We start from the raw sequence: 21,605 nt of genomic DNA on the forward strand, positions 1-21,605 counted from the left end.
GAGGAACCTGGTTGTTGATGCTACGAAATTGACGGTCATCAAATGTTGCTGGGGACGAGAAAAGTGTCCAATTGGCTTGGGAAAACTTCCAGCATCTTAGGTGCACAGATGGCAGTTGTAGCTGTAATCGAAGGACACATGGGAAGTGGTCACTCGAGTACGTATCAGCAAGAGCGAACCATTCACAGTGCCGAGCTAGCTGAACTGTACCAATCTAAAGGTCCAAATGAGAGTAGGTTTACATGGAAGCACACAAAAATGTAGGTTCCCCAGTGTTGAGGCAATCAAGATCCACTTGGTGGAAGAGGTCAATAAATAGTGAGCCTACCAGACAAGGAAGTGGTGATCACCAAAGCGGGTGATGGGCATTTAAGTCCCCAACCAGCAAATAAGGGGGTGGGAGCTGACCTAGGAGATGAAGGAGATCAGCCCTTGCCATTAGTGTGGATGATGGAATGTATATGGTACAAAGAGAGAAGGTGTATCCAGAAAAGAAAAGACGTACAGTGATAGCTTGGAAGGAACTGTGTAAGGGGAATGGGTGATATCATGGAGAAAAATCGTAAGTGCCCCATGGGTCGGAATGCCATCAGCAGAGGGGAGATCAAACCGGACTGAGTGGAAATGAGGGAAGACAAACCGATCATGGGGACGTAACTTGGTTTCTGAAGACAGAAGACGACCGGGGAGTAGGATCGCAAGAGGATTGACAATTCATCCCAATTAGAGCGAATTCTGTGGATATTCCAATGGCTAACTGGCATAGGGTGAACAGAAAAGGGAAATATCTCACCACGGTTGCTGTCAACTCAACGACCACTGAGAGCCAGCAGCCGATGGCGTGAAACAGCATTCAGCCAGAGGCAGAAGATCCTGATCCATAGGTTGTTCGGGGGCAGATCCTGGTTGTTTGGCCGCCAGCGGTGCATCTCGTCGACATGGAAGATGGCTGAGGGCAGCTACTGCTGGGTGATGCTGTAGAAGAAACACACTGTGGTGAAGAAGGAAGGGAACTTTGTTTCTCATGAACCTTATTGGAAGCAGGATGTTGAGATGGGGGAAGAGTCAATGGTTGTTAGGTATGGGTACATAAAAAATTTTCATGAGTAGGCTCTTTTTTGGAAGTCCAGGCATCCAATTTTGAGGTCGATGATTTAGCAGGAGCCAATGAAGGTTGAGCCTTAACTGGAGCGGGTGATAGTGGGAAGGTTGAACAGGCAATCTTTGAGCTGGCCGATCTGACGACCATGGCACTAAAGGTGAGATCCCAAGTCTGTGTGGCTACCTCCTTAGTAGATTGAGGAGAGGCAAGGACAGTGTCATATCTACCTATTGAGAGCAAAGTGGGCTTTCTACTGGCGAATAATTTACACCTTTTCCTTCACTCGGATTTCCTGAATAATTCATTCATCTTTAAAAATAGGGCAATCTCTAGAGGAAGCAGCGTGATCGCCCATACAGTTGATGCAACGAGGGGATGGACGTGGAAGACCACCCTCATGGGCATCCCAGCCACAGGGAACACTTTTGGCCATACTGGAACAGGACTGGCTAGTATGATTAAACTGCTGACACCAATAGCAACGCATAGGGTTGGGGATGTAAGGGTGAACTGAAATTATCTCATATTCCGCTTTAATGTACTATGGAAGCTGAACTGTATCAAACACCAAGAAGAAAGTGCCAGTCAGTACCACTTCTTTTTCACAACCCTTTTCATGACACTATGTGTAGCCATTATGCCCTGATCAGACAGGTAATTTTGAATGTCCTCATTGGATAATCCAGCAAGTAATCTTGATAAACCACCCCGTGCGATGAATTTAAAGTAGGGTTCTCTTCCATGCAGATGAGGAAAGGAAGGTGTGTGGCAGTGTAGTTCAAAGTAATTTATGTGCCTGGAGGGCAATGTCTGTTTCTAGCAAGAAGTTGTCATTTCGTAACCGGGAACAAGACTTTACAGGACTTGCAATTCTGTCGACACCTTTCTGAATAATGAAAGGGTTAACTGTGGGAGAAGTCTTGACCTTCGTCAGACCGAGAAACAACTAGGAACTTTGGCACTGATGGAAGAATTATTCATGGCTGAGATTCAACTAGCTTCCTCTTGTGGGCAGAAGTTGTAGAAGTAGGAGGAAACCATTACAAAAGTATCCCCCGTGATTACCGGCCTCTCTGATGGCGCACTTCCTCCTAGTGGGGGCCCACAGTGAGGGCACTCCCACCTTAGGCAACTGTCCACACCTGAGGTCATATGTCCCGAGAAATTGACAGAAGGACCAATCGGCATGTTCGGAAGGTACCAGTTCGAGTAATCACCCTTCCCTGGGCCTGGCCTTAACCGGGAGGCACATGTGTCCAACTTGTCTACCCGGGACAGGGAATTAAGCATTACCCCGTCACCAACTACGCGTGGATTGGCCTTCAGACAAGGACAGGTAGGAAAAAAAGAGAAACGGAGGAACAAAGAAAAGGAAAGAAGAGAAGAATTCTCATATGCCATAATGGAGAAGAAGGTACAGAGAAAAATCAAGGAAAAGGGAAGCCCAAAATAAGGACAGAGACTTTCCATTATAGAGATAAAAGGAGAGAAACCACATCTTACATTCACAAGCTTCTGTCTCTGGACATAGGCACAAAACATACTCCCAAAGGGATGGAAAAGGGGAAGGGAGGGGCAGAGGGGGGGGGGGGGGGGGGAGAGGAGCAGGAGGGTAGGAGCAGGGGGGAGCAGGGAGGAGCAGGGGGGGGAGGGAGCAGGGGCGAGCAAGGGGAGGGGGGGGGGGGGGGGAAGGAGCATTGGGGACAAGCAGGGATGTGGAAAGGGAAGTTATGAAGCCCGGAAAGTAAGAAGAGCTGTACTAGCTCGGGGTCCCATGCTCGCCAGCACGTATCCACAAAAGAGTTGTGGACCCCCTGGGAGGGATGGTCTTCTAATGTTTTTTTGTGACAAGAGTTTGTGAAGTTGGATTGCAACATTCTCACTTCTTTTACACAAATAGACTTACTTGGTATGCTTGGTTGGTTGGTTGGTTTTTTTCCACAAACAAGAAAACTCACGAGGAATAAAAACAAGCAACGGGGGTAACAAGGGATGACACAGAACAAGAAAGACACAGGCAAAGACCAGAAAACAAGGAATTAAAAGCATACAGAGCTGTACAGTGGTTGGCCGACCATGGAAACAAAAAAGGAAAAGCCAACCAGTATGGGACACATTAAAAACCCAAATCTAAAACCGTAGGCCAAAGGCCAGATGCAACACACAAAAGGGGCAAACCCTGAGATTGAGCAATAAAAGCCGCCTGCTCGAATAAAACTCACAACTAAGCCAGCCATTGCAGTGTCATCCATTAAAAGAGCAGGGAGAGTATCAGCAAGCGCAAATGTCTGTCTGCCAGTTAAAAGCGGACAGTCCAACAAGGTGTGGACCACTGTCAACACTGACCGGCAGCGACATAGAGGTGGGTTCTTGTGGCGAAATAAATGACCGTGCACCAGCGAGGTGTAGCCAATGCATAGCCGGCAGAGAACAACTCAGTCCTTGCGAGAGGCTCGCAAGGAGGAGCGCCACACACCTGTAGTCTCCTTGATGACCCGAAGTTTGTTGGGGGAAGACAGGGTGTACCATTCATCACCCCAAGCACCAAGGACTTTTTGCCGCAATACTGACTGGAGATCACATTCCGAAAGGCCAATCTCCAGGGCCGGTGCACTGTGCCTATTTGGCCAGTGCTTCAACACATTCATTCCCCGGGATGCTGACATGACCTGGGGTCCACACAAAAACCACGGAGCGGCCTCAATGGGCAAGAGTATGGATGGATTCCTGGATAGCCATCACCAGACGAGAGCCCCAGTGAGAAGAGACCAGACACGAACAGAAAAATGACGCCCTGACCGGGGCCGTCGATCCAGAAGATGGGCGACCAGTTGGGGGACAGGAGACGGTAATTGGGATGCCCGGGCAAGCTACAAACGTATGCAGCATAAGCGGCCAGAAGTCGTTGGTGCAGGATTCACAACGAAGAGACACCAGCCTCCACAAGTAGGCTGTTAACAGGGCCTGTGCGGAAAGCTCCAGTGGCAAGTCGGATCCCGCCCTGAAGGATGGGGTCAAGCAACCGCAACGCTGAGGGTGATGCTGAATCATAAGCCAGGCTCCCATAATCGAGATGGGACTGAATCAATGCGTAATACAGTCAGAGAAGGGTAGATCGATCGGCACCCCAGGTTGTGTGACTCAAGCAACGAAGAACGTTAATATGGCGCCAGCACGTTGGTTTAAGCTGCTGAATATGAGGGAGTCAAGTCAACCGGGCATCAAAAAGCAAGCCCAAAACCTGATACATCTGCACCTTACTTGGTATGCACAGCTGATCTTCTCTCGATAGCCGGCTGCATCAGTCTCCAAAAACTTCTTCTCCAAATAATGATGCTAGTTAAAGGAATCTCTCTCTCTCTCTCTCTCTCTCTCTCCCCCTAACACCCCCCCCCCCTCCCTCTCTCTATTCGTGAAATAAGTAGGTACTCAAAGAATACTTTTAGTTCACTGTCGGTATATTTCAACTTCCATAAAGAACAAAATTATCATTTCTCACATAAACATTAGACTTCTTGTAAGTCACCCATGTCGTCTCACATTAGACACAAATTAAGATTTATTTATCATATAGTTAATTCAACCACCACGGAAATCATGAACAAGTCTTGCCTCTAGCACGTCTGTCTTAAAAGCTACTAAAAATCTTTTTTTCAACTCAACTGTTTTTTTCGTCAGTACAATAGTCAAAGTTATAAAACAGCACTGAATAACACAGAAATTCCTTGGGACTGCCGAGTTCTTTCATTACAACTTCCTTGTACTTGTCGGTGCTGTTCGACTGCCGTGTCTAGTCTCCTCACTATTCACTTCAGACCTGAACACACAGACAGGTGACACACAGTAGATAGGCACTCTCACACTTATATTTAAAATATCGTGTATTCAAGACGTTAGAAGGCAAAGTGGTTCTAGAATTTACGCGTAAATTCGCGAAACACTACAGTCTCGTGTGTGTGTGTGTGTGTGTGTGTGTGTGTGTGTGTGTGTGTGTGTGTGTGTGTGTGTGTGTGTACTTCAGAGGAAGGCATTTTGGCCCTAGCTTCCTTGTTTAGCAATCTCTTTGTTGTGCCTGTTTGCGGCTCAACATCTCCACATATGGTGAGCAACAACCTGGCATCTTCATAATACTATAATTAATTCAAAAATAATTTATCTAGGGTGGACGAAGATGATGAACAGCACTAATAAAGTGGCGACACTGCGAGATCAATAGTCAGGACAATTTGAAACTTTCTTTTATAGAACTGAGTATGCCACTAGCCATTGCAAATTCCATATCCTGGCATGAACAATGGAAATATTAGGAGACAAAACATTGGGCTTATATAAAGCTATCAACTGCGTTAACCAATGTACTAAGTGGCTGATACAGTATTCTCCCCCAAAAATATGACTGAAAATCTGTGAGTTAATCATATCTATTATATACGTGTGTGTGGGGGGGAGGGGGGGGGGAGGCATCACACACACACACACACACACACACACACACACACACACACACACAACACACACACACTTTTTTCATGTTAGGTGCATTGTGCTGCCACCTACTGCCAGGCACTCCATATCAGTGACCTCAGTAGCCATTCGACATTGCGAGAGAGCAGAATGTTTCTGATGTGATAATGAAGTGGAAAAATGAAGGGACACGTACAGTACAAAAATGTACAGGGTGATCTTGTCTGTTGACTGACAGACCACCGACAGCTGAAGAGGGTTGTAATGTATAATAGGCAGACGTCTATCCAGACCATCACACAAAAATCCCCAACTGCATCGTGATCCACTGCACGTACTATGACAGTAAGGGTGAAGTTGAGAAAACTTGGATTTCATTGTCGAGCGGCTGCTCATAAGCTGGTAAATGCCAAACGATGCCCCGCTTGGTGTAAGGAGCATAAACACCGAATGACTGAACAGTGGAAAAACATTGTGTGGAGTGATGAATCACGGTACACAATGTGGTGATCCGATGGGAGGGTGAGGGTATGGCGAATGCCTGGTGAAAGTCATCTGCCAGCATGTGTCGTGCCAACAGGTAAAATTCGGAAGCAGTGGTGTCGTCATGTTTTTCACAGAGGAATCTCACTATCACAGCCCAGACCTACACTGATGTTTTAAGCACCTTCTTGCTTCCTGCTCTTGAAGAGCAATTCGGAGATGATTATTGCCTCTTTCAGCACAATCGAGCATCTGTTCATAATGCACAGCCTGTGGCGGAGTGGTTATACGACAACAAATCCCTGTAATGGACTGGTCCGCACAGAGTCCTGACCTGAATCCTACAGAACACCTTTGGGATGTTTTGGAATGCTGACTTTGTGCCAGGCCTCACCAACCGACATCAATACCTCTCCCCAGTGCAGCACTTCATGAAGAATGGGCTGCCATTCCCCAAGAAACCTTCCATTACCTGATTGAACATATGCCTGCAAGACTGGAAGCTGTCATCAAGGCTAAGGGTGGGCCAACACCATATTGAATCCCAGCATTACCGATGGAGGGTGCCAAGAACTTTTAAGTCATTTTCAGCCAGGTATCTGGATACTTTCAATCACATAGTGTATAAACTACCATGACAGGGAGGGGGAGCAGGGAGATCAGTGGGGAGCGAGTTAGAATATATCAGTAGTGAACTATTTATTTGCTTGTTTGTCAGCAGTAAAATTCTAGGATAAAGTTACTGAAATATGCAAAATAAAAATTAAGTCTACTTACGGCAATCATTCTTTGATTTCACTGTTTTCAAGACTTCAATATCATCATCTTTCTTTACATCTGCTGAAGAATTATTGGCATCAGATGATATACCCTGTACAGGTTTTTGTTTCAGTTTTGGCCTAGAAATGGCTTTAGGGATTGGAGAAGCTGGAACCCAATCATTCTCCTCATCTGATACAACAATGCACTAGAAAGAAGCAGTGAAATTCATAACAAGTTTTCTACTCACATATCTTAAAGAAGCAGTCAGTCACAGCTAATAACAATCACTTGTCTACCCGCTACATCCAATTCTCAAACAACATACCACACAAAATATTAAGACTTCATATACTCACTGTGACTTATATCTTGTAAAATACTAATGTTCTGTTAACAACAATGACAGTCACATAAATCTACATACACAACATAAATGCCACACTTCTGAGATTAAAAAAGGTGGGAATGTAGTACATATGGGGAGACGACAGATTTTTAACACAAAAATCTGAAATGAGATAAAGAAAAATATGTTGTACAGACCTCATCATCATCATCCTGAGAGGAAATGTTTTCTTTGCTTGCTTTTCTTGCTGACATTTCAGCACCTCTACCCCGTATAAGGGACAGCTCATTCTACATAACATGCACAGAAAATTGAGAAAATCAGCACAGGTCATGTAGAAAGGTTACTTATAGAGTAAAATAAAATAATATTCTTTTCTTTCTCTTAGTTAAAATCATTACAATTTCTGCATGATAAGTAGGATGTTTGTCTTTAAATTGTCATTCAGTGAAAAAAAAAAAAAAAAAAGCAATAATGAAATGTGAAACTATCAGATACAATGAAATCAAGTACATAGCTACAATGAACTTTAGAAACTCTTGGTAAAACAATGAGTGAAGAAATTGTTGCAAGTCACTGAGCAAAAATTTGATTACCTGCAAAGTCCTGCTAGCTCTCTTCATCCTTACTTCAGCCGGAACCAGGAAATCTAGGCAGAAGAAGTAAAAATCACGACTTCTCCAAATGTTGCAAAAATTTTTCCATCATAAATAATAATAGTACTGACACCATACTACCCCACATTGCTAAAGGGGTACTGATAAATCTTTAGCTTTGTAAAGACAGAGCTGAATGGAAATTATGCCACACTTGTAACTTCCCATCAACTAAAATACATTATCTAACATCGGTAAAAGAATGAATACCAACACAGGAATGACGTCACCAATTTTTAACACGTACAAGTTGAAACACAGATGTAAATCATAGCACGAGTCGCAAAAACAATAGAGACAAGTCCTTTTGAAATAAACACTCTTATCATGTCTCTTCTGGAGTGAGTGTATTATTTATCTTGTCACACATAAACAAACAATGGAAATTCCAGCATAGCAGAACAACAATATTATGAAACGGGTAGAATGACTCAGCACGCAGAGGAGATGTCTAGTCACCGACAGTCAGTCAGTCTCTCTCTCTCTCTCTCTCTCTCTCTCTCTCTCTCTCTCTCTCTCTCTCACACACACACACACACACACACACACACACACACACACACACACACACACACACAAACCACTGTCTCCAGCTGCTGTGGCCAGATTGCAGACTGTGACTGCATCCAATCTTGCATGGACGGTGAGGGGGGGGGGGGGGGTGAGGGAGGTAAGGAAGCAGTATATGGTGTGAAGGGGGGGGGGGGGGGCAGAATATCAGGGGATGGCAAAGAGCTGATTGTGGGATCATGGGGAGACATGCTGCAGACAGGGTAGAACTGGTAGGTGCAGTCGGGAAGTTTGGCACTAAGGGTGGAAGGGGGGCAGGGGGAGCTACGAAAAGGAGAGAACTACAAAAGAGGGAAAAGACTGTATGTGTTGGCAGAATAAGAGGCTCTGTTGTGCTAAAATGTGACCAAAGGAGTGGACAGGTAGGTGAAGGATAGGGACTAGCGAAGATTGAGAGCAGGGGGGGGTAACAGGAATATAGGACATATTGCAGGGAGGGTTCCCAACTGTACAGTTCAGAAAAGTTCATGTTGCTACACAGGATTCAGATGGCACATGCTGTGAAGCGGTCATTGAAGTGACACACATCATGTTGGGCAGCACGCTCAGCAACCCAGTGGTCCAGCTGAAGAGGCCACATTTTGGCAATGGCCATTCATGTGGATAGACCAGTTGTTAGTTGTCATGCCCACTTAAAAGCAGAACAGTAGTTGTAGGTTAGATTGTCCATCACATGACTCCTTTCACAGATCACCCTGCCTCTGTTAGGGTAGGAGATGTCAGTAATAGAACAGGATTAGGTGGTAGTGGGAGGGCTTGCTTCTAGGTTTATTTCAGGGATATGAGCTATGAGGCAAGAGGTTGGGAAGAGACTCTAATAGGGCCTTGGCAGCACTACCTGTGAAAGCAGCCTTGTGCTCTACAAACTAAGCTGCAGCAACTGTGCTCCTTTCTAAGTGGGCATCACAACTAACAACCTGTCTGTTCACATGAATGGTCATCGTTGAACTATGGCCAAGAGAGCTGAACCACCCTTTCCTGCCCTCCCCTCCTCTCTCACTTCTCCCCTGCCCTCTGTCTAACATCCCCACTGCAAATAGCTGCCCTACCCTCTCTCCACTATGCACTCACCAGCACTTCAGTGCAGCTCAAAGGCACAGACGTAAATTTTCATAAGCATAGGTTCTGGGTGCAACTCAAGGATTAAGTCATCTAAGAGTCTAAGTAGAAGACACTGCACAAAAGAAAAGCAGAAGTGTCTTACACGGAGCATTTTTATCACCCACCTTCATGGTATAAGCAATTACAAAACAGGTGTTCTGTGTTTGGTCTGTACATTCTACTACAGTACAATGTCAACCACTGAAGTCTCCTTAGTATTTACTGGCTTCCCATTAGCTACTTACTATTTAAATTCTTGTATTGTAGAAGGGACAAACATTTGTCCCACAGACAAATACTGATATCTGCTGCTTAGTTATTTACTATCTGCCGTCTGAGCAGTCTATATATTTCCTCTTTTTCAAGTCGAGCCACAGCGGCCGCAGAGTATGGTCGTGAGTGTGTGAGTGTGTGAGTGTGTGTGTGTGAGAGAGAGAGAGAGAGAGAGAGAGAGAGAGAGAGATTTTATATTTCTGAAGACAACTTTTCAGCAGAAAGCTTGAATGTTTGGCAGTGTTTTCATTGTCATTGTCTGTGACTCAGTGCTTTCTCTATGTGGTGGGTAGTAATCTATCCTTTTCATGTTGTTAAAATTATAAAGATCTCGACTGCATAATGAAATCAAAGGATACAGATGCAAAATACACTGAGACACTGTTGGTGTACTATAGTCTAGTATGTAAAATACTGATCAGCAAACAGTATCTAAATGGTAATTAATACGGGGCTGTTAAAGCTGCAAAAGATCCAGTAGCCATTGGCATATCACAAAAACTTAAACAAGTCAACAACAATGCATATGATTATGGAGGATAAGTTGAAAGTGGATCTGACTATAGCATAAATTGCAAATGTGATGGGACTGCTAGTCTAGCAGCCAGCATGAAATGAATTTTCTTGATCACAGAGAAAATTTGAAATGCATTCAAACATTCAGTTAGTCCTTAATTGTGTTCTGTAGATCCCATCAAGGAGGAGAGCTTTCACGAATGTGGATTAGTCAAGGTATACATTAACAAAAGTCAAGCAGTTCACAAAAGCTATCTCAATAACATGTTAACAATACATTATCACACTATTGCTTGATGCTATTCATGCTTATGCCAGCTTAATTTAATCAAGTACATTACAACAAAAAAATCTCTACTTTGAATAAAACTGCTTCCTCCTCATTTATACTACATAGCTGTTGTTTAGTTGCTATTGGTGGTTTAATATTTACTGATTAGAGCAGTACTTTTCAAAGTTAATTTTTACCTACAGTGCTAAATTCTGTGTCCTATTTATAGTACCTTACTACTTGTCATGCAGCTTTACAATGAACACAGCTACTTGTCATGCCATTAACAGATACTTTCAATCCTTAAACTAGATATTTAGTAAATTTCTACATTGTGGCTTATGAATTAGTGGGGTAGGACGTCAAACGGGCTGACTTGGAGCAGGAGAGGCATCACAGGACATTTTAATTTCCAGTGTCTATACTTTTACAAATAAATTCATAAAACTTTGTCAGCATCACCAGGAAGGATTCAGGATTCACACTCATTGGGGTGGAAGTTCGAAGACATAACATATGTAAAAAAAATTACTTTCTTATGTTTTCGAACTTCCACTGCTATGAGTGTGAATTCTGAATCCTTCCTGGTCATGCTGACAAAGTTTTATGAATTTATTTGTATAAGTATAGACAGTGGTATACATTTGTACAGGTGACTAACTAATTTAAACAAATATGTATGCACAGATCACTCAAATTAAGGCACAAAAAATGATGTTCAGCAACAGTGCTAAGGTTGCTACTCATCTTAAAAAAAAGTAAACGTCATTTTGTATTTCAAGGTCAACTTACGGTCAGGTAAATATGATATTCATATTTATTTTATTTTCTTTTGAACTGTTTGGGGTTCCAAATTTCTCACTTTATTTTACATAGAAGGTTTTCGAACATCTGTGCATCCAAGTGCAAAAATCCACTATAAAGAGGCAATGTTTATATGAAAATTAATTTTGTGTCTTCTAATGTGACTTCGTACATAACAGTTCAGCGAACCATGGACCTTGCCGTTGGTGGGGAGGCTTGCGTGCCTCAGCGATACAGATACCCGTACCGTAGGTACAACCACAACGGAAGGGTATCTGTTGAGAGGCCAGACAAACGTGTGGGTCCTGAAGAGGGACAGCAGTCTTTTCAGTAGTTGCAAGGGCAACAGTATGGATAACACTGATCTGGCCTTGTAACAATAACCAAAATGCCTTGCTGTGCTGGTACTGCGAACGGCTGAAAGCAAGGGGAAACTCCGGCCGCAATTTTTCCCGAGAGCATGCAGCTTTACTGTATGATTAAATGATGATGGCATCCTCTTGAGTAAAATATTCCGGAGGTAAAATAGTCCCCCATTCGGATCTCCGGGTGAGGACTAGTCAAGAGGATATCGTTATCAGGAGAAAGAAAACTGGCGTTCTACAGATCGGAGCGTGGAATGTCAGATCCCTTAATCGGGCAGGTAAGTTAGAAAATTTAAAAAGGGAAATGGGTAGGTTAAAGTTAGATATAGTGGGAATTAGTGAAGTTCGGTGGCAGGAGGAACAAGACTTTTGGTCAGGCGAATACAGGGTTATAAACACAAAATCAAATAGGGGTAATGCAGGAGTAGGTTTAATAATGAATAGAAAAATAGGAATGCGGGTAAGCTACTACAAACAGCATAGTGAACGCATTATTGTGGCCAAGATAAATACGAAGCCCACACCTACTACAGTAGTACAAGTTTATATGCCAACTAGCTCTGCAAATGACGAAGAAATTGAAGAAATGTATGATGAAATAAAAGAAATTATTCAGATAGTGAAGGGAGATGAAAATTTAATAGTCATGGGTGACTGGAATTCGAGTGTAGGAAAAGGGAGAGAAGGAAATGTAGTAGGTGAATATGGATTTGGGGGAAGAAATGGAGGAGGAAGCCGCCTGATAGAATTTTGCTCACAGCATAACTTAATCATAGCTAACACTTGGTTTAAGAATCATGAAAGAAGGTTGTATACATGGAAGAACCCTGGAGATACTAAAAGGTATCAGATAGATTATATAATTGTAAGACAGAGATTTAGGAACCAGGTTTTAAACTGTAAGACATTTCCAGGGGCAGATGTGGACTCTGACCACAATCTATTGGTTATGAACTGTAGACTAAAACTGAAGAAACTGCAAAAAGGTGGGAATTTAAGGAAATTGGACCTGGATAAACTGAAAGAACCAGAGGTTGTACAGAGTTTCATGGAGAGCATAAGGGAACAATTGACAGGAATGGGGGAAAGAAATGCAGTAGAAGAAGAATGGGTAGCTTTGGCGGATGAAGTAGTGAAGGCAGCAGAGGATCAAGGAGGTAAAAAGAGGATAACAGAAGAAATATTGAATTTAACTGATGAAAGAAGAAGATATAAAAACGCAGTAAATGGAACAGGCAAAAAGGAATACAAACATCTCAAAAATGAGATCGACATGAAGTGCAAAATAGCTAAGCAGGGATGGCAACAGGACAAATGTAAGGATGTAGAGGCTTATCTCACTAGGGGTAAGATAGATATTGCCTACAGGAAAATTAAAGAGACCTTTGGAGATAAGAGAACCACTTGTATGAACGTCAAGAGCTCAGATGGAAACCCAGTTCTAAGCAAAGAAGGGAAAGCAGAAAGGTGGAAGGAGTATATAGAGGGTCTATACAAGGGCATTGTACTTGAGGACACTATTATGGAAATGGAAGAGGATGTAGATGAAGATTCTAAAGGTGGCAGGGGTAAAATACAGGGAGCGAAAGGCTATTTACAATTTGTACAGAAACCAGATGGCAGTTACAAGAGTCAAGGGACATGAAAAGGAAGCAGTGGTTGGGAAGGGAGTGAGAAAGGGTTGTAGCCTCTCCCCGATGTTATTCAATCTGTATATTGAGCAAGCAGTAAAGGAAACAAAAGAAAATTTCGGAGTAGATATTAAAATCCATGGAGAAGAAATAAAAACTTTGAGGTTTACGGATGACATTGTAAAGCAAAGGACTTGGAAGAGCAGTTGAACGGAATGGACAGTGTCTTGAAAGGATATAAGATGAACATCAACAAAAGCAAAACGACGACAATGGAATGTAGTCAAATTAAGTCGGGTGATGCTGAAGGAATTAGATTAGGAAATGAGACACTTAAAGTAGTAAAGGAGTTTTGCTATTTGGGGAGCAAAATAACTGATGATGGTCGAAGTAGAGAGGATATAAAATGTAGACTGGCAATGGCAAGGAAAGCGTCTCTGAAGAAGAGAAATTTGTTAACATCAAGTATAGATTTAAGTGTCAGGAAGTCATTTCTGAAAGTATTTGTATGGAGTGTAACCATGTATGGAAGTGAAACATGGACGATAAATAGTTTGGACAAGAAGAGAACAGAAGCTTTCGAAATGCGGTGCTACAGAAGAATGCTGAAGATTAGATGGGTAGATCCTATAACTAATGAGGAGGTATTAAATAAGATTGGGGAGAAGAGAAGTTTGTGGCACAACTTGACCAGAAGAAGGGATCGGTTGATAGTACATGTTCTGAGGCATCAAGGGATCATCAATTTAGTATTGGAGGCAGCGTGGAGGGTAAAAATCATAGAGGGAGACCAAGAGATGAATACACTAAGCAGATTCAGAAGGATGTAGGCTGCAGTAGGCACAGGGAGATGAAGAAGCTTGCACAGGATAGAGTAGCATGGAGAACTGCATCAAACCAGTCTCAGGACAGAAGACCACAACAACAACAACAACAACAACAACAACAGCAAGGAGTGAAGATATGCAAAATAAGCCTTGTCTCAATAATTTGCCATTATTGTTTGTTTTAAATTGCATAACATGAGTCTTTGTGAGATTTAAGATAAACTGCTATCTGCGAACCACTTACAGAAGTCTTCGGATATCATCTGAGCTGTATCTTTGATGACTGAGATCCTTGATAAGTGCACCTGAATCAGCAGTTAACATTATAGTTTTCCAATTACCCTTTAAAGTTACTGGAATATCTTTTATGTAAGTTAAGAGTAAGAGTTGGCCCAGAACCCACGCATCAAAACCTCAACACAAAGACTATTTAAAGTGGACAGATTTTTTAACATAAGGGAATTAAAAATGACGTTACAAAGAGCTTGACAGAACTGAAAAGGTAGCTTGGTCCTCTGTACGAACAGAGTAGCCACCACTGTGCTAACTCAAACAGCCCAAGGAACAGACTTTTTATGGCACAGTGCAGAGAAAGCCACAACTTGTGTGCTTGTCCCATGAAAGCATTTAACAATTTGGTGACTTGAAATTTGATGGCAAATGGGACCAAATGGGTACATTCATGAAACTGTTGAACAACTGATAAACACTGCATATCACAGCAACAGTACTGACAATGGCACAGCAATCCTCCATGATCATGGATTCTTCTATAATGTGCACCAAGCTTGATGCCTCGTAAGTTCAGGTTTTATTACAAGTGAACACACTGAACTATTTTTAACTGCTACTGACAAAGTCAAGCAGAAGATGATGCTTTCCTGCAATTTAGCAGTTCAACTGCTTTTGACCTTACACTACACTGGGGAATTCGCTCACAATGATTTATCAGGGCAGGGTGGTGGTGGTGGTGGTGGGAGGGGTTTGTGTGAATGTTGCTCACATGCTTAAGCAATGTTGTTTTATGAAACTTGTTCTTTTGTGCAGCAGAATGACATTGGAATAGAGGACTGTCTTGCAATTCTGGATTAGGAACTAGGATTACAGCAATAAAATCAAAAAAACTTAATGCTTGGGAGGAACTACACAAAAATAAAAACTTATTTTATCAAAAGACAACATGGACATTCAAGACTTGTTAGCACTGGATGAATACAACACTCCTGTTGATGTCTTAAGTATCTGTATTTTATTTATACTAACACTGTAAAAAGGAACAGTTTGTCATCGTAATCTATATCATAACTATTTCCTTTAAGGACACAACTCTTGCAACCAAGATTCATCTGTGTGGTTAAATTTCATGACCATCAAGTAAACTGTTTACACATCTAGCATTTCAGCATATCAATCATTTGACTCAACCACTGTGGTTAGGAGCAGCTTAGAGGCTTCAAACCACACAAAATTAACAAATCACTGTCTTTTGACAGTATGATACTGGGAACTACTTTCTGGGATTTGAATGGGAAGATAATTGGTGGCTTAAACTTAATGATCACCAAATTTGGTGCCAATGTCCTAGTCTAAATTCCAGTGAAGGTATGCAACACTGTTGATGGTGTTCTCTCCATCGTGAAAGCAAGTTAAAATTGACTTATGCTATATGTTATTCAAGAGGAGTGGGCTATGTGCTGTCAGTGGGTTTCACTCCACTCTTTCCCTTTTCTGATCATCAGGCAATGCAAAAATGAAAACACAGTAAGCACACTCCAATAACAGTCATCTGCACTTAACAGATGCCCTTGAGAAAAAGCAATCACACTACAAACCATTTATGATTTAGTGGCTAAACCTATCCCTCAGGATGTCCCAGCCAATAGTGCCATCAGACACACACTCTCTCACTGCAAACTTAACAGCACTTTGCAATGGGATGACTACAATCTCCATCTCTTAACTGCCAGAGCAATGACACATGAGGCACCAAGTTCCAGGAGGAAGTAGTGGATACTATATTAAATATTATCACACTAATTTAGATGCACACAGAACCTACCGAATTCTGTCTGACAAAGAAGCAACAGAGCCTAAAATCAGATATCACTCACTTGTATCTGGTGTATTTCAGCCTTTGGAGATGGTTTGCTGAAACTCTGGGTTCAATGTCTTGTTATTGGTACACAATAATACTAGTTATAATATGAAATTCTTACCTAGTGAAGTGAGAGGAGTGTGATGAAATCTTGGGCTACCAATCTTCCGAAATTTTGGTGAAATCACATCTTCATCAGTATCACATTCTAACTGCCTACAAATAATACCAGATAAAATTAACATCAATGTAACAAATGAGGAAAAAAATTTCTTTTTAAAAATAGTCATATATAGGCTGACCATAATTAAAGCTCCAGTTGAAAAATGTTGTAGAAAGAACCACTGCTCAGAACGATGTCAGAGTTGAACAGCATATTACTGATCTGGGGAAAAGTCATGAAACAAAAAATTTTTAAGAATTAAAAAAATAAAATAAAGTGCATTCTATATGCCACATTTCCATTTAAGTGTCAGAATAGGCACACCAATAAGCACACAGCTGTTGGTTGGTTGGTTTGTGGGATTAAAGGGACCAGACTACTATGGTCACCGGTCCCTTTTTCCATAAAAAAACTAAAACCACCCAAAAAAAAAAAAATGAACAACAGGAAAGACAGCAGACGAAACAGGACAAGAAATACTCTGACCAGACCAAAACAAATTAAAACACACAGTGTGACTGTGGTTGGCCGACCATGGAGAAAAAAAAAAGAGGAAAAGCCAACCACCAAGAACACATTAAAAACTCACTTTAAAATCAGAGGCTAAAAGCCAGAATCAACACTAAAAAACAAACACTCAGATTAAAGGATAAAAACCTCCTGCCCGAATAAAACGCAAAACCAAGTCCACCATGGCAGAGTCATCAAATAAAAGAGCAGAGAGCGTGTCAGGCAGCGCAAACGTCTGCCTGAGCACAGATAAAAGTGGACAGTCCAATAAAACGTGGGCCACTGTCAATGCCAAGCCGCAGCGGCATAGAGGGGGCTCCACACGGCGCAATAAGTAGCCGTGGGTCATCCGTGTGTGCCCAATGCGCAGTCGGCAGAGGGCGACAGACTCCTTGCGAGAGACTCGCAAGGAGGAGTGCCACACAGTCGTCGTGTCCTTGACGGCACGGAGTTTGTTAGGGGTGGCCAGACCGCGCCATTCAGCATGCCAAAGCGAGATAACTTTGCGGCGTAAGACTGCTCGCAAATCAGTCGCCGGGAGGCCAATCTCAAGAGATGGTGCGGTGCACTGGTGGCCTCTTTCGCCAGGCATTCAACAGTTCATTTCCAGGTATCCCAACATGGCCCGGGGTTCAAACAAAGACCACAGATCTGCCGCAACGGGTAAGAGTATGCAGGGACTCCTGGATAGCCATCACCAGACGAGAACGAGGGAAACACTGGTCGAGAGCTCGTAAACCGCTCAGGGAATTGCTACAGATAACGAAGGACTCACCTGAGCAGGAGTGGATATACTCTAGGGCATGAAAAATGGCAACCAGCTCAGCAGTGTAAACACTGCAGCCAGCCGGCAACGAACGTTGTTCAGAATGGTCCCCTAGAGTTCGTGCATAACCGACACGACCAGCAACCATCGAACCGTCAGTGTAGACAACGCCAGAACCCTGATACGTGGCCAGGATGGAATAAAAGCGGCGTTGGAAGGCCTCCGGAGGGACTGAGTCCTTCGGGCCCTGCGCCAAGTCAAACCGAAGGCAAGGGCGAGGCGATTGGACAACCCGACCGGGGCCGACGTTCTGGCAGATGGATGTCTGACTGCGGGAACAGGACACAATAATTTGGATGCCCAGGCAAGCTAAAAACATGGGCAGCATAAGCAGCCAGTAATTGTTGGCGTCGTAACCGCAGTGGAGGGACACCTGCCTCCTCAAGTATGCTATCCACAGGGCTGGTCCGGAAGGCACCAGTAGCAAGGCGTATCCCACTGTGGAGGATTGGGTCCAGCACCCGCAATGCAGATGGGGATGCTGAGCCATAAGCCAGACTCCCATAGTCCAGACAGGACTGGATTAACGCCTGGTAAAGCCGTTGGAGAGTAGATCGGTCGGCGCCCCACCTGGTGTGGCTCAGGCATCGCAGAGCATTTAGATGCCACCAACACGCCTGTTTAAGCTGCCGAATATGAGGCAGCCAAGTCAACCGGGCATCAAAAACCACACCCAAAAACCTATGTAACTCCACCACTGTAAGAAGCTCGCCGTCGAAATAAAGCCGCGGCTCCGGGTGAACTGTGCGTCGCCGGCAGAAATGCATAACGCAGGTCTTGGCTGCCGAAAATTGAAAACCATGAACTACAGCCCAAGACTGCGCCTTGTGGATTGCGCCCTGTAGCTGACGTTCAGCAGCTGCAATACCAATAGAGCTGTAGTAAAGGCAGAAGTCGTCAGCATACAGGGAAGCGGAGACAGAATTTCCCACGGCTGCAGCGAGCCCGTTAATGGCTATTAAAAACAGACAGGCACTGAGAACAGAACCCTGTGGCACAACGTTCTCCTGGACTTGGGAGGAACTATATGAGGCTGCGACGTGCACGCGGAAGGTACAATACGACAGAAAATTGCGGATATAGATCAGCAGAGGGCCACGAAGACCCCACCCATGAAGTGTAGAAAGGATGTGATGACGCCATGTCGTATCATACGCCTTCCGCATGTCAAAAAAGACAGCAACCAGATGCTGACGGCGGGCAAAGGCAGTACGGATGGCCGACTCCAGGCTCACCAGATTGTCGGCGGCGGAGCGGCCTTTACGGAACCCACCCTGAGACTGAGCCAGAAGACCCCGAGACTCTAGTACCCAATTCAAGCGCTGGCTCACCATCCGTTCAAGAAGAACGTTGGTGAGGCTAATGGGACGGTAGCTGTCCACCTCCAAAGGGTTCTTTTCCGGTTTCAGAATGGCGACATAAGACATTCCCGCCATCGCGACGGAAGTCCACTGAAAGGTGTTTCAGCATCTGAGAGTGGATGCTATCTGGCTCAGGAGCGGTATCAGGACAAGCGGCGAGGGCACTGCGAAATTCCCACTCATTGAATGGAACATTGTACAATTCAGGATGGTGGGTGCGAAAAGAAAGACTCCGATGTTCTATCCAATCTTTAATGGAGCGGAAGCCCAAGGGGTAGTTGGCAGAAGCAGAATTCAGAGCAAAGTGCTCTGCCAAGCGGTTTGCAATGACGTATGAGTCAGTACAAACTGCTCCATTCAGTGAGAGCGCAGGGACGCTGACAAGGGTCCGACAGCCATAGAGGGTCGAATATTGGCCCAGACCTGCGGTGGAGTGACATGGAGGCCAATGGTGGACACATACAGCTCCCAGCAATCCTGCTTGCGTTGGCGGATAATGCGGCGGGCTCACGCACGCAGCCGTTTGAAGGTGATAAGGTGTTCGAGTGAGGGATGTCGCTTGTGACGCTGGAGCGCCCGCCGGCGAGCTTTAATCGCTTCAGCGATCTCAGGCGACTATCAAGGCACAGACCGCCGCCGAAGGGACCCAGAAGAACGGGGAATGGCAGATTCGGCGGCAGTAACAATGCCGGTGGTGACCGATTGAACCACTGCATCAATGAAATTGTGACAGAAAGATCGGAAAGTGGTCACTACCACACAGGTCGTCATGCACTCTCCATTGGACAGACGGTAAGAGGCTAGGGCTACAGATGGAAAGGTCAATGGCGGAGTATGTGCCATGCGCCACACTGAACTGTGTGAAGGCACCATCATTTAATATCGAGAGATCGAGCTGCGCCAATAAATGCTGAACGATGGCGCCTCGACCTGTTGCCACTGACCCACCCCACAGATGGTTATGGGCGTTAAAGTCGCCCAGTAACAAGAAAGGTGGCGGCAATTGGGCTATCAGAGCAGCCAGGACATGCTGTGCGACATCACCATCCGGTGGAAGGTAAAGACTGCAGACGGTAACAGCCTGTGGCGTCCACACCTGAACAGCGACAGCCTCTAAAGGTGTTTGGAGAGGGACAGACTCGCTGTGAAGAGAGTTCCGGACATACATGCAGACACCACCAGCCACCCTTTCATAAGCTGCCCGGTTCTTAAAATAACCCCGATAGCCACGGAGGGGAGGGGTTCGCATTGCCGGAAACCAAGTTTCCTGCAGAGCAATGCAGAGGAAAGGGTGAAGGCTGATAAGTTGGCGGAGCTCAGCTAGATGGTGGAAGAAACCGCTGCAGTTCCACTGGAGGATGGTGTTGTCCATGGCTGAGAAAGGCGTGACGGGACTGGGAAGGCAGATTACGCCGCTGGGTCACCTGCCGCCTCCGATTGAGCACCTGTGATAGTGCTTTCCATGGCGTCTGAGGGACCGGCGAGATCGAGGTCCTCAGTGGACGCCAGAATCTCCACCTCGTCCTCAGACGCAGAGCTTGTAGGAAGCAGTGGGACGGGTGCCACCGCAATGTCATTAGCCTTGGGGACTTTCTTTTTCTTCTGTTTCACTCGCTGTGCCTTCGGTGCTTCAGGCTTCACGGGCTTCACTGGGTCAGTCTCAGGGACGGACGACGACCGTGAGGCCCGACGACCAGGGACTGGTGGTTGTTTTAGCCACTTGCGGGTGTCTGCTTTTCCACTGGTCGGAACTTGCGAAGGGAGGTCCCCAAGGAACCCCTTCCTGGCGAGAGTAGCCGAAGAAGTTTTACACTTCTCCGGCTGGGAAGGGGGAGCTGATGTCCCCGATGGTTGGAAGGGTGTTGCTCCTGAAGAAGATGGAGCAGGAGCAACAGGGTGCGAAGGGCCCCCAACAACCAAGGGGCCGTTGGATTCTGACCAATCAGAGAACCAACCGTACGGGACGAGACAGGAGATGGAAGAACCGTCATTGCAGCAGCGTCGTACGTTGATGTCATTGGCACAGGATGGAGCCTCTCATATTTCCGTCTAGCCTCAGAGTAGGTCAGGCAGTCCAGGGTTTTATATTCCATTATCTTCCGTTCTTTCTGGAAGATCCTACAGTCCGGCGAGCAGGGGGAATGGTGTTCTCCGCAGTTAACACAGATGGGAGGCGGAGCACATGGAGTATTGGGATGCGAAGGACGTACACAATCTCGACTTGTGATGCCAGAAGTACAGCGGGATGACATGTGCCCAAACTTCCAGCATTTAAAACACCGCATCGGAGGAGGGATATATGGCTTCACATCACAACGGTAAACCATCACCTTGACCTTTTCGAGTAATACATCACCTTCGAAGGCCAAGATGAAGGCACCGGTGGCTACCTGATTATCCCTCGGACCCCGTTGGACGCGCCAGACAAAGTGAACACCCCGTTGTTCTAGATTGGCACGTAGTTCATCGTCGGACTGCA

At 44.7% G+C, this 21,605-nt stretch overlaps 1 protein-coding gene across 3 annotated transcripts in view; it reads right to left on the reverse strand.

The window, feature by feature from the left end:
- LOC126273194 (sentrin-specific protease 1-like) overlaps nucleotides 1–21,605 on the reverse strand; it is a 185,779-nt gene that overhangs the window by 134,444 nt on the left and 29,730 nt on the right. For 2 of the 3 annotated variants that reach the window (XM_049976719.1, XM_049976720.1), the window contains 4 exons: nucleotides 16,388–16,482; nucleotides 7,754–7,806; nucleotides 7,355–7,447; nucleotides 6,827–7,016 (listed from right to left, as the gene is read on the reverse strand). In XM_049976719.1, the coding sequence (XP_049832676.1) occupies nucleotides 6,827–7,016; nucleotides 7,355–7,447; nucleotides 7,754–7,806; nucleotides 16,388–16,482 (431 nt within the window). Of the gene's footprint in view, nucleotides 1–6,826; nucleotides 7,017–7,354; nucleotides 7,448–7,753; nucleotides 7,807–16,387; nucleotides 16,483–16,568; nucleotides 16,652–21,605 lie in introns of all 3 variants that reach the window. The other variant, XM_049976721.1, reaches the window with a different exon arrangement.

This window comes from Schistocerca gregaria, chromosome 5, assembly GCF_023897955.1.
Source record: "Schistocerca gregaria isolate iqSchGreg1 chromosome 5, iqSchGreg1.2, whole genome shotgun sequence".
NCBI lineage: Eukaryota > Metazoa > Arthropoda > Insecta > Orthoptera > Acrididae > Schistocerca > Schistocerca gregaria.